Raw genomic sequence first — 14,363 nt, forward strand, 5'->3', positions numbered from 1 at the left:
AGTCATTTTACATCCTTCTGTTAATTCATACCTAACAATTTTGTACTAACTCGTCAACTGAGTGCACAGAGCTTGTCCACTTATTATTTCAGTGTGTATCTCAAAATTAAGTATAGATCAAGGAGGCCATTCAACACATGTAGCTCATCCTTCCGTGGAAACCTATTATTTCCCATTGTATATTTCCAACATAACACCTAACCACTGAGCTACTCAAGGTTTTAGCTTTATTGCCTTACCCAGAAGACAATTACACATGTTGGCCGCTCTTTGTGTGAACATCTGCTTCTTGACATCAGTCCTTAACTTGAAATAACATTCAGGAGTGACCTACTCTATTTAGTATCTTGAATACTCTGGAAGCTCAATTTCTTTCAAGTTGGGAAAAATCTTAAGTTTTCAAACTTTTCCTCAGCTCAGTTTTCAGCTGTGAACCATCAGCCTTATGGTTCTTCACTGCACTGCTTCAGGGCTAGTACCACATTGAACCTGTGTACACTCAACTTCTTTCTCTCCTGTTTCCCCCATATACATGAATATTTTCTTCAAGTTTTTGTCATATTACTTCTTAAATGCTGTGATGGAATTGGCTTCAGTAGCCATGTAGCTCATTGTTTGTGCACATGCATGAGGTATCATTAATGCACTTTCACAAAGTGTCAGATATCAAAGGGTAGAAAATGCTACTGTACCCTGAGAGCAGTAGTACACTTGTTGATTTGGCCACTGAGGTTGCTGCAACTTATCAATTTTATTCCTACTCTTAAGGAATGAGACTGAATCAATTTGGAGTGCCTGGTGTTGTACCACATTATCCACATCCACAGATGCTTAACATTCCACAACCCCATCTTCAGGCAAAGACTATGGTAAGTTTGATCAACTTGAATTATACCATTAAATCTGAGTCACTTTGATAATGTTAAGTTCTACAGTATGCTGGGCATATTGGCAGAACATCGGCCATGCTGTTTGCTTGGCTGGATTTAGATCCTGGGTTGTTGACACATAGTTTATATCACCACCTCTGATGTTTGTCCGCAAAAGTATTCATGCTGGTCAGTCAGTTAGGGAGGTGGATAGATGCAGTTTTTAAAAAAGTACTGTTCTTGCCCTCATGATTTGGATTGGGGGGGTGGGTGCAGTTATTATTTAAAGTAACATGAAATCTTTCACTCATAGTTACTGCTGGATTTCATTTGGGATTTATGTTGCTACAGAAAGGAAAAGGAGAAAGAACTTTATAGAGCACTGTTAACGTCCACAGGCTTACTCATAGCCCTTTAAAGCCAGTGAAGTACTTTTGAAGTGTTTAATTTCTGTACAGCAGTGTCCTAAAAATGACAATATCAGAAATAATCAGATTTTTTTTGTAGTGGTGTTGAGGGATAAATGCTGGCCAGGACACTTCTAGAATATCCAAACTCCTCTTCAGATAGTGCCTTGGGATCCATTATGTTCCCCTGCCACGCAGATTAACCCTTAGGTTTGGTGACACTTCTGTTAGTGCAGCACTCCTTCAGTACTATTCTGAACTAAGTTTTCTACTTAAATGTTATTTTTCTATTGCTGATTTACCGTTAGTTATATAAATGTAAAATGCATTAAAATTTCATAGATGTAGGATTTAATGGATTACTACAATGAGATTTTAAGAAACTAAGGTGAAGGCTGGTACTATCTGTCACTGTACATTCCAAGTTAAAGAATTGGATTGAAAATGTTAGACAATGGAAACTAAGTTTGTTACTGATTCTGGATGTTCTCAAACTGTACTTTAAACTGGTAAAACTCTTCATTTATTCATCCTTGTCATATGAAAAAGATTAACATCATCTCATGGGAACAAATCGCTGAGGGAAATCGAAAATTTGCCAAAGGGTCATAGCATTACTTGTTGAAAGGAAGCTCAAGTGCACATCCTCCAGATGTACACACTTAGAAGTGAATTTTCTACAGCGAGCACCAGTTGGATGGAGAACTCAGCTTCTCATGACTGCTACTTTAGTATATTCAGCCATATGTGGAAATTGAACAAATGGCGATGATTGTTATTTGCCTTCCACATACACACCTACATATTTTCCTTCCTTGATTATTTTGCTGACTTGAACCATAGAAAAATTACAGCACAGAAGAAGGCCATTCAGCCTGTCGTGTTTCTGCTGGCCGAAAACTAGCCACCCAATCTAATTCCACCTTCCAGCACCTGGTCCATAGCCTTGCAGGTTACAGCACTTCAGGTGCATGTCCAGGTACATTTTAAAAGAATTGAGGCCTCCACCACCATTCCTGGCAGTGAATTCCAGGCACTCACCACCCTCTGGGTGAAAAAGTCTTTCCTCATTCCCCTCTAATCCTTCTACCAGTCACCTTAAATCTGTTCCTCTGGTAATTGACTGCATCTGCTATGGGAAGCAGGTCCTTCCTGTCTACTCTATTTAGGCCCCTCATAATTTTGTACACCTCAATTAAGTCACCCCTCAGCCTCCTCTGTTCAAAGGAAAACAGCCCTGGCAACATTCTTGTAAATCTCCTCTGCACTCTCTCCAGAGCAACTATGTCCTTCCTGTAATGTGGCAACCAGCATTTTGGATCTTATTTGTGTGTTTAAATTACAGCATTGCTTTAACCTGGTTTCTGCTGCATTATCTGATGAAAAATTGATTTATAGTTCAGTTATGCAATTGAGATTGGGAGCACCTTCTGATCAAGTGGCTTTAGTATAATGCCAAGCTCTCAAATGGATAAGGAAGAAAGAAAGAGCTTGCATTGCCTTATCATAGCCTCAAAATGTCCCAAAGCAATTTAGAATTGCTTTGGATTACTTTTGAGCAGTCAATTCAGTAATGTAGGTTTACTGTATCTGAGAGATTTGTTTATTTATGGGGCTGAACTATATTCAAAGACTTGAGAACAGTTACAAAATACCATTATTTGATACCATTATTTGTTTCATCATGTCAGGGCCAACCTTTAGCTGGCCAAGCTGCCACTTCAGGACCAGGAGCTTCAGACTTGTACTCGGCAAACAAAGATCAGCCCTCATCATTAGGTACATACCAGCCTGCCCTGTCAGATCCCAACCTCACCTTGGAATCCAACAATAGTTACAGCAACATTCCTCACGAAGGGAAGCATACACCTTTGTATGAACGTTCCTCACCAAATATTTCTACGGCTTCAGCTGTGAGTCCAAATCACTGTGGCATAGAGGCTGCATTCTTCCCTGCTTCTTCAACATCTTCCTCATCCGACAATGAGGAAAATAGGGGTGCTACTAAGTAAGTGTTTAATTCCTTTGTTGGCAAAATTTTACATTGAATAACTGCAAGGCGTTAATTTAAAAGTAAGATTTTCTATACTAAGGCACTGCCCTGTTTTATTTAAACAAGTTGAGTTTTCTGATGACATGCAATTCCACGTATAACTAGATGGAAAACCCATTGATAAGATGATTTTTGACTTGGAAGCAGAAATTGAATGCTGTCCAATTAAAACGGTGGCACGGTATGATTTTTGTCACTGATTTTACGGTGGAGAGACTTTTTTGAACAGTTCCAAAGTGTATCTTTTGTAAAAGTATGAATACAGTTGGATCAAATAAATCGATATGTAACCCAGTTTATAAAACTTAATCATTTCAAAAGTAAACTGCAGTACAACTCAAATTTTCTCAGAATTTTTCTGAAATAATCTGGCAAATATATAACACCATGAAAGAAAATCTAGGCAAATTAAACCTATCCGTGTAAGGCATTCGGAGAAATTAGGTACAGTAACTTTCAATGGAAGCAACTTTTGTAGTGAGCAAAATGTTCCTTTTAATCTATTCATTCCATTATGTAAGAATTGTAGCATGCATGAAAGGTTGGCCTGAGCAAACACTCCTTTCAATGATAACATGCTCATTAATTGGCAAAAACTATATTTGGGGTTGGTGTAAAATGTACACCAGTCTCCAGAAAACTTAGATTTTAATTTGTGATCATACTTTTTAAACTGTTACTTGAAAATACCATGTTGAGAACAAGTCTCATCAAAACTAACTGGATGTTAATGAATAATCATTTTTCCACTTAGTGCTTGTGTGCACAATTATAATACTTGGCTAGTACCTTGTTTGTTCCAAGAATGCTGTGGATGAATAAATGGTCTTTGCTGTGCATTTCTTAATTCTGTTTAGCAATATTCAGTTATTGAATTTTAAAACACACTTTTTAGGTGTTAGATGGAAAAGTGGTACTTAACAATGAAAGCTGAAAAATGATGCTTTAAAATATTAATCATGGATATACAGCATTCAATTTGGAGCTGGAGCAAGATTCAGGTCGTTAACAAATCAAAATCTGATAGAAAATGACTAATATTTTGATGCTGTATATGTCAGGTGATTAGCTTGAATGACTATGTTTGCTTTGATTATTTTTTGACCTCTGAATAAATCAAACATCAGAATTGGCAATGTTTAATAAATTTGTTGAGCAAGTGTATGGAAAGATAGTCTAAGATACAAACTATACTGTAATTTTATTAGCACTTTAAATAGTTAGAGAAATTCTGCATTTGATTAATGATTTGGTTGCTTTTTTTAAATTGACATAGAAAAGCAATTTAGATAATTTTGAAGAACTTTTTAGTACAAAATTATTTTTAGAATTTTTATTTCATTTTGTTTTGAAATGAATATATGATGAGATTTAGTCATAGAATGAACTTGAATGCATTGGATTTAATTGGTTTTGATTCTTTTGTGAATTATGAATGCTATATCAAGACCTATAAAGTGTCATCAATTTGTGAGGTTCTGCCATGAAATTGTTAGACCCAGTTGGGCATTGCTTGTATCGATATTATCTATTCCTCTGAACTGAATGACATTTCTGCAATAAGATTAGTTTAATCAAAGCAATATACCCTGAGACTGTCATCCCAGATCAGCACTGTCATATGAATGTCTCTAATAAGAATTCCTGTTCGCTCGCTGTGAGCAGTGCTGCAACATATCAACTTGTGCACGTCTACATATTGCACTGAACAAAACAAAAGGGGTGTGGTGGAGAAAGGGAAATGATGGGTTAGCTGCCTTAACAGGTTTTTTTGGAAAAATTGGGACAATGTGAAAACTTGGTGGATGATGGATGGTGATCATCTCGGTGAGGCAAAAGGTTGTGAAAATAGATAAGCAAGGCAATGAAAATAAATGGAAAGGGAAAGGGGCTGGCAAGGAAATAAAAATCTGCAAGTCTAAAATAATAATTTTCTACTAGAAGTCTAGTGTTGAGCAGAACAGTTTAAATGTCTGTGTGTTGATTTCTTTTTTCCTTAGCCATGTTACTGAACTACAAGTTGGGCATGTATTAGCTTGGGAAAAATCTGGAAATCATTCTGAAGCTCTAGAAAAAACTACTGGAGGAGGGCATCAGAAAGGTGCCTGTATTCGCAATGAAACAAAGGTATTGTACAAGTAGCTTTAGTGATCTTAATTAATAACACGTCCATAAATATTTAATAATATAAACATGTTGAATTTTCAAAATATTGTTGCAGTGTGTATTATTCATTGAGTACCTTAGGCTACTAATATAACCTGCAATTGGCAAAAATGTGACTCGGTTATCTTTTGTTTGCAAGTAGAGTAGCTAAGTACATTCTTGTTTGGTCAGCGATTTGTATATGGAAGAACAATCATCCATTTGAAAAATCGCAGGACACTGTTCATTTTAAGGTTATGTGGGCAGAGTTAAGCTTTGCTTGAATACAACAAAAAAAACACTGGAGCTGCCAGTGTAAAACAGTGTGGCTGGCAGCTGGTTCTAAAGTGTTAATCTGATACCTGTAGCAGAGAAGTACTAATTTAATGAGTCATTGTTTCCATCTGAAATTATGACTGAAAATAATCAGTGTAGATTTTTTTTGAAATGTAGATCTGTATAGTTCAGAAACATGTATTTAAAAAATCTTTATTAAATAGGGATGTGTTCTTTGACCTTGGCAGAATGAACTAATGGCTGCTTTATGTAGCAGGTAGATGATCCTTCTGGCAATCCAGGAAACCAAGTAGATGCAAAAGTTTCTTCTGTGTCAGCTGGAAGCAGGCTAAGCCAAATCAACACTGAACAGATTCCATCTCTTCTATCTGTGCCTACAAGAAACCACATGGATATAACCACCCCACCTGTGCCAATGGTAGCTCCGGAAGTACTAAGAGTTGCTGAACACAGACACAGGAAAGGATTGATGTACCCTTATGTGTTTCAGGTGCTCACAAAGGTAGGTCCAAATACTGTCTTTATATGTACAATTAAACTGATTTATCTTAAAAAGTTACTGGTTAGAAACCATGGGTATTAACTGTATAGACATTAGGAATGTAATGGAAGATATATGTTTGGACTTCCAAAAAGCATTTCAACAGTGTCATATAAGCGACTGGTTTAAAAAATGAAGACTGGCAGTATTGGGGTTGGTTAAAGGTCAAACAAGGTAGCAGTAGTGTTTCTAGGATTGACAAACAGTAGTTAGTTAGATGCCTCAAGGATCTGTGTTGGAAACTTTCTCCCAACACAACAGCTTGCATTTATATGACTACTTCAGTGTAAAAAAAAACCTCAAAGCATTGCATAAGGTCTATGCAGAAAAAATGAATGCTGAGATAAAGCTGGTGACATTAGAACTCATGACCAAACGCTTGATCAAAGAGATGGGTTTTAAGGAGGGCCTTAAGGTGAACATACAAATTACAATCAGGAGTAGGCCACTTGGCCCCTCAAGCCAAGAGAGGAATGAAGATGCGGTGGGGTGCGGGTTCAGTGAGGAAATTCCAGTCTTGACAGGCTGAAAAGATCACCAGAATGGGGCAAAGCAGGCAGAATGCACAAAAGACTGCAGTAAGAAGAATGTCACATCCTCTCCATCACAAAAACTGCCTACTTCTGCTTTGGTTATATTGACCACCTCTGCCCCTGCCTCAGCCCATCTGCTGCTGAAACCCTCATCTGTGCTTTTGTTACCTCCAGACTCAACTATTCCAATGTTCCTCTGGCCAGTCTTCCATTTTTCACATTTCATAAACTTTACTTTATCCAAAACTCTATTGTGCCCATATCTTGGCCCACGCCGAGTCCTGCTTACTTATCACCTCATTGCTTGCTGGCCTATGTTTGCTCCCAGGCCACCTATCCCTCAAAATAAAAATTCTGTTCCTCGTGTTTAAAATACCTACATCGTTTCGTATTCCCTATCTCTGTAACTTCCTCCACAACCCTCTGAGAGCACTACGTTCCTCCAGCTCAAGTCTCTTACACCCCTCATTCCCTTAAACCTGCCATTGGCGGTCATACCTTTAGCCGTATAGGCCCTCAAATCTGTAATATGCTTATAATAAAATTCTAATGGAAATGAGCAGTCTGAACCTATTATCTGGTTGCTGTAGTTCATGGGACAAAGTACCTGTTAATTGGCAGAACTTAGAGTCAGGTCAGAAAGGCTGTTCTGAGAAATAGGAAAAACACAGCACGATTGGGTGGGTTCCCCTAAGGTTAGTGTTTAAAGTTATGTTGTTGGGAACGCCATTTGGTAAGTACTGTACTTGAGAAGGGAGTAGTTGATGTTGACATTGGATGCCACAAGTTGCAGTTGTTTTCCCCAGCATTGATTCCTGACCTTGATCTCCCCAAAAATATTGGAGAATGCAATGAAAGCTTTGTTTCTGATTATATGATGATGATGTTGACTCACTTTGTAAGTTTAGTGCTGCTGCAGCCTCTTTGAAATGTTTATATCATGGTAAATAGTAAACAATGTAAAAGTGCCATAAAGTATCAAACTTTATGAAGAAATCTTTCCTGCAGAAAACTTGGAGTGCAAGGTTATTAAAGCGTATTCCTGGGAGCAAAGTTGCAATTGCAGGAATTGCTTAGGTCATATTTATCACATTTAATTCTCATTTGACCATAATTCCTATGAGCCATTGTTAATTGTGTAAATTAAGATTTTGAAATTCTGTATTCCAAATATCGAAATAAAGTAATCTTGAAACCTTATCCAAGGTTTTTGAGTTTTATTTGCTTCAAGATTGCAGTGCTCATGTTTTAACTGCCATTGGATGCTAACACACTAAAGTACCATTTTTGTTGACTTTCTATTTAAACAAAACCAAGGGCATATACTGGTCTAGACATTTATTCTTGAGGTAAACCTGTTATCGAGCAGATGTTGCACTAGTAGTCGAGTGTACTTCCATCAGTTACATTTTAGAACACTTTGAAATGTTAAGAAAGGCAAGGACTCATTCTACTCATCCTCCAGCTGTCTTGAGGGCCAATATGCAATTTTCCTTCCAAGTTTTTTGTGCAAGGTAGTTATATGCTGTTTATTTCTAATTTGCTGATGTTAAACTTCTGTATCCCACTCTGGCATCAAGGTTAAGTCCCAGTTATGTGGTGCCATTGTATGATGTTTGTGCCATTTAAGCATGGTTGATAAATTACCTTTCAAGGAAAAACCTTACACATGAATGATTTTAAAGTTTTACTAAATTTTCACTAGCCATTATGCTAGTAGTAGCTTCCTGTAGTTGGAAGTCATAAAAAGGTTGAAAAGAGAAAATGCTGACAATTTGCAGGTTAGTCAGCATCTATAATGACAAAAGACAGGTTATAAGATCTTGAGTGGTTAACCCTTCAAAAAACCAGTTGCAAGATTGAAATCTTCTGAAGGAGGGTAGTGATCCAAAATATACATCCAAGATATAATAATTTTTCTTCGCTTTACAGATACTCACTGACCTATTGTGTATTTGTAGCATTTTCTGTTCATATTTCAGTTTCCTCATTTCTCCAAAAGGATACAAAGGTCTAAGCACTATAGTCACTGTCACAAGAAGATGTCATTTGTGTCTTTGGTTAGGACCATTTTAGTGCTGCAGCAGGGACAGAAACTTAAATGGAGATTTCAAATATGGATTTGTGGAAAAGATGAGCATGGATTTGGGAGATGACAACACTTCAAGAACATTGGAAAGGGAGGTTGGAAATGGGTCAAAAGTTTGCAAGGAATAAGGGTTGTTTACTGCTGTCTTGAGAGAGAGAGGGAGCCATTTACGATGCTAACTAGCATGGGGGCCAGGAAGAGAAGTTCAATGATCAGCAGTTCAGTGACAGAGAGGATCAAAGGAGCCAGGTAGTTATTGAGAACGAGAACAACTCAGGCAAGGCATGACGAGAGATCAGAGAAAAACTGGAGAAAGACACAGATTCATGGTTAAGACGAGGGGCTGGGTTTGGTGGATTTGGGTAGTCAATCTGTTAACCTCATTGACAAAGAATTTGGATTTCACCAGATGATCACCATTGACCAACAGCTTAACTAGACCAGCCATATCAACACCGTAGCTACAAGAGCAGAGCAGAATCTGGACACTCTGGAATGAGTGAACCACCTTGATCTCTCTTGTCCTCTCCACAATCTACAAGATTCAAGTCTTGATTGTGATGGAATATTATCCACTCACCCTGTGTGGGCGCAGCTATAACAGCATTTGAGGAGCTCAACGCTATCCAAGACCGCTTTAAACTTGATCGGCACACCTGCCAGTGGACTCCACAACCAACACACTATGCGTGCAGTATATATAAGTTTTAAAAACTTATTCATGGGATGTGGGCATCAATGCAAGGCAGCAGCTGCACAAAGAAATTTGAAGGTAACTTGCATTGAAATTAACAGGCAATGCACAACAGAAAAATAATTAGTGGAAACATTGGTAAGTACTGCCAGGATTTTGACCCAGCGATGATGAAGGAATAGTGATTATATTTTCAAGTCAGGATGGTGTGTGACTTGGAGGAGAACTTGCAGGTGCTGGTTTTCCCATGCGCTTGCTGTCTTTATCTTTGTAGATGGTAGACATTGTGGGTTTGAAAGAAGCCTGGGAGAATTGCTGCAGTGCATCTGGTAGATGATGCACACTGCAGTCACTGTGTGCCGGTGGTGGAGGAAGTGAATGTTTAAGGTGGTGAATTGAGTGCTGATCAAGCAGGCTGCTTTAACCTGGATGGCGGCAAGCTTCTTGAGTGGTGTTCGAGCTGCACTCATCCATGCAAGTGGAGCATATTCCATCACGCTCCTGACTTGTGCCTTGTAAGTGGAAAGGCTTTGGGGAGTCAGGAGGTGAGTTACTCCCAACAGAATATATCTAGCCTCTGTCCTGATATTGTAGGCACAGAATTTATGTGGCTGGTCCAGTTAAGTTTCTGGTTAGTGGTGCCCATCTCTCACCGCACCCCCCCCCCCCCCCCCCCACTCCCCTCACCCCCAGGATGTTGATAGGGGAATTCAACAATGGTGATGCCATTAAATGTCATTGGCAGATGGTTAGGCACTTGTGTGGCATGAATGTAACTTGTCACTTTCTCAGCCCAAGTCTGAATGTTGTCCAGGTCATCAGTGTATATCCCACTTTAGATCTTATGATGGAAGGAAGGTAATTGATAGAGAGTTGAAGATAATTGGGCCTAGGACACTACCCTGAGGAACTCCTGCAACAATGTCCTAGGGTTGAGATGATTGGCCTCCCAACAACCACAACCATCTTCCTTTGTGCTAGGTATAACTCCACCCAGTGGAGAGTTTTCCTTCTGCCAACTGCTGCCTTGATGTTGAGGGCAGTCAGTCTCTCACCTCACCTCTGGAATTCAGCTTTCATATTCACGTTTAGACCAAAGCTATAATGAGGTTTGGAGCCAAATGGTCCTGGCAGAACCCAAACTGAGCATAAGTGAGCAGGTTATTGATGAGTAAGTGCTGCTTGATAGCACTGGTGACACTACTCCGATAACTTTGCTGATAATTGAGAGTAGATTAATGGGGTAGTACCTGGCCAGATTGGATTAGTCCTGCTTTTTGTGGACTGAACATTTGTGAGCAATCACTTTGTCAGTTGATGCCAGTGTTGTAGCTGTACTGGAACAGCTTAGCTAGAGATGCGGCTAACTTGGGAGTACAAGTCTTAAGCACTACAGCTGGGACATTGTCGGGGCCCACAGCCTTTGTTGTGCACTGCACTGTTCCTTGATATCATGTGGAGTGAATTGAATTGACTGAAGACTGGCATCTGTGATGGTTGGGTCATCAGGAGGAGGCCGAGTTGAATCATTCACTTGGCACTTCTAACTGAAGATGGTTGTGAATGCTTCAGCCTTGTGTTTTGCACTCAACTGCCGTCTCCACCATTGTTGCGGATGGAGACGTTCATGAAGCCTCCTAATCCAGTTAATCGCTTAATTGTCCACCACCATTCACAACTGGATATGGCAACACTGCAGAGCTTTGATCTGATCTGTTGGTTGTGGGATTGTTTAGTGCTGTCTATAGTATGCTGCTTCCGCTGTTTAGCATGCATGTCATTCTGTATTGTAGCTTCCCCAGGTTGGCACCTCATTTTCAGTATGCCTGATGCTGCTCTTAGCATGATCTTCTGCACTCCTCATTGAACCAGATTTGTCACCCGACTTGATAAAATGAGGGATTATGCCGAGCTACGGGATTTATAGATTGATGGCCTACAGCACCTCATGGATACCCAATTTTGAGCTGATAGATCTATCCCACTTGGCAAGGCTGTAGTGCCACATGACATGATGAAGGGTGTCCTCATTGTGAACAAGAACAACTTGTATTTATACAACCCCTTTAATATGGTAAAATGTCCCAAGTTGCGTCATAGGAGCATTATCAAACAAATTTGACGTGGAGCCACATAGAGATATTAGGCCAGATGACCGAAAGCCTTTGGTGAAAGATGGAGATTTTAAGGAGCGCCTTAAAGGAGGAAAGAGAGTTAGAGAGGAGGAGAGTGTTAGGGAGGGAATTCCAGCGCTTAAGTCCTTGGCAGCTGAAGGCAGTGGTAGAATAATTAAAATCAAGGATGCTTAAGAGGCCAGAATTGGAGGAGCACAGATATCTCGGTGGGTTGTAAGGCTAGAGGAGAATACGGAGCTCGGGAGAAGTAGGGCTTAGTCTTCACAAGGGCTGTGTGTGGTCATCCCTGCCAATACTGTCAAGGAAAGACGCTTATGCGACAGGTAGATTGATGGGGATGAAGTCAAGTAGATTTTTCTCATGTTGGCTCTCAACACCTGCCGCAAGCCTAGTTCGGCAGCTATGTCCTTGAGGACATGTCAGTAGTGGTGCTAACGAACATCTGTTGCTGATTGTTTCGACCAAGTGAGGAAGGGGTCTCAGGCTCCCCTGTCGCCCTTCTCTGGTTTGACCGCAACAGAGTTTTTTTCACAGTGACTGAACTTACCACCTCAGTGAGTGCTTGCTCCTGTTCCTCTAATATAATTACCAAAGAACCAATAAGACAGGTTTTCTTGAGAGATGTAAGTTTATTATCCTTATCACTCTAAACCGGTTAAAATTACTAACATGCACTATGCATCCATGCCACACACACACGCACGCAAATAGATTACAGAGGGAAAAAGAGCTGTGTAATTGGAGTAGAAGCTGTAATAAATGGAATTTAAATACAGTTCAGTAGTCCCAGAGTTCTTAGTTGAAATTGTAGTCCTGCAGTCCTCACTGGCCCACATGCACAGTTACAGACTTGCTTGTATCCTAGTTGTTGGTTATAGGGGTCTCTAGACTTGGCTTTACCAGCTGCAGCTGAGGCTTCTCTGGATCTCGACTGGAGATGGAGAGACCTGTTCGCTTGATGGCTTTCAGTTACTGACTGCTTTCTAAGTCATAACTCTCAACTCCCAGAGTTGCGCAAGCAATCACGTGACATGACCACCTCTTTGTGTTTTAATGAGGTTCTTCTGGAATTTTCTCTTAAATTCAAGGCTCTCCCCTCAGGCTGTCCAGACATACTTGGTGGGTGGGGGGTTGGCTCTTTCAAAGTCATTGGATGTCAATGGCTCTTGACCACATTGATAAGGCTATCTCAGGTAATTGAATCAGAGAACATCCCATTGTTCTGGCAAGGCTGAGTCAATCATGTTTGTCTCCAGTCTAATCCTTTGGTGTTTCAAATGCAAATGTCTATGGCCATCTTGGCTGCTAGCTGTTCTTTTTAAAAAGTTATTTGTAACAATTTCCAGTAAAAGTCTCAGGCAAAGTTCCAATCGATGAAATTAATATTTCCCATTTGGCATGTAGGGTTTTCGTAACAGTGGTGCATATTGAAATCCCCCACCCAGAGTGCATTCTGTGCCCTTGCTACCCTCAGTACTTCTTCCATGTGGTGTTCATCAAGGAGGAGTACTGATTTACCAGCCGAGGGAGGGCAGTAGGTGGTAATCAACAGAGAATTCCTTGTCCATGTTTAACCTGATGGCATAAGATGTCCTGGGGTGCATTGTCAATGTTGAGGACTCCGAGGGTCACTCCCTCTGACTGTATACCAGTATGCTGCCACCCCTGTGGATCTGTCCTGCCGGTGGGAGAGAACCTACCCATGGATGGTGTTGGAGGGACCTGAGACTTTGGCTGATAGTCATATTCGCAGCACCTTACCTATGAGGTTATTGCTTGTCCTGTCTGTGGTATAGTTCTGCCAATTTTGGCACAAGTTCAAAGATGTTAGGGAGATGTTACACAGTCGACTGGGCAGGGTGTGCCTTTGACGTGTCTAAATCCATGCCTAGGTCTATGTTGGAATGTCCATCCTGTTTTATTCTAATACCTTTTTGTTGTATGATACAACTGCTTGCTCAGCCATTTCAGAGGGCAGTTGAGCCAATCGTGTTGCTGTGGGTCTAAAGTCACATATAAGCCATGCCGGGTAAAGAAGCCAAGTTTCTTTCCGAAAGGACATTATCCAGTGTAGCACACCAAGCTTAGTTTAACAGCATCTTCCTGACCTGCGACCTCTACTACCAGGAACGCTGTGACCACCAAGTTCACTTCCAAGTGTTAGGCAATCCTAACGTGGAGAAATACTGCTGTTCATTCTTTAATTACTGGGACAAAATCTTGAAATTCCCTACCTAACGCTATTGTGGAGTGTCATCACCTGAAGTGCTGCAGTTCAAGGGAAAACACCATCGCCACATCAGAGTAACTTAGAGAGAGGAGTAATAAATGTGGCCATACCTGTTTTGACTACATCCTGAATATGAACCTGTAAGAAAAGTGGATACGTTTTGGAGTCATTACGTCAGTTAAAGTGTCAAATATTGTAAATGATGGAATGAAATACTAATCAAAAGTATGTCAACTTTAGTTGACCTACATGTGAGGATTTCCATTGCTGTTCAGTGTGAATCATGTGTTTTCTTCGATCTTTTGATTCCATGTGCTTAACAAAGAGGTTCTAAGAAAGTACAACAGTTGAATAAAGCCAGAAAATTCTG

At 40.1% G+C, this 14,363-nt stretch overlaps 1 protein-coding gene across 4 annotated transcripts in view; it reads left to right on the top strand.

Moving 5' to 3' along the window:
- fam120c (family with sequence similarity 120 member C) overlaps positions 1–14,363 on the top strand; it is a 167,466-nt gene that overhangs the window by 102,810 nt on the left and 50,293 nt on the right. For 3 of the 4 annotated variants that reach the window (XM_068051762.1, XM_068051764.1, XM_068051765.1), the window contains exons 6-9: positions 769–869; positions 2,968–3,284; positions 5,330–5,456; positions 6,025–6,273. In XM_068051762.1, the coding sequence (XP_067907863.1) occupies positions 769–869; positions 2,968–3,284; positions 5,330–5,456; positions 6,025–6,273 (794 nt within the window). The remainder of the gene's footprint in view (positions 1–768; positions 870–2,967; positions 3,285–5,329; positions 5,457–6,024; positions 6,274–14,363) is intronic. The other variant, XM_068051763.1, reaches the window with a different exon arrangement.

Source organism: Heterodontus francisci, chromosome 19 (assembly GCF_036365525.1).
Source record: "Heterodontus francisci isolate sHetFra1 chromosome 19, sHetFra1.hap1, whole genome shotgun sequence".
Taxonomy (NCBI): domain Eukaryota; kingdom Metazoa; phylum Chordata; class Chondrichthyes; order Heterodontiformes; family Heterodontidae; genus Heterodontus; species Heterodontus francisci.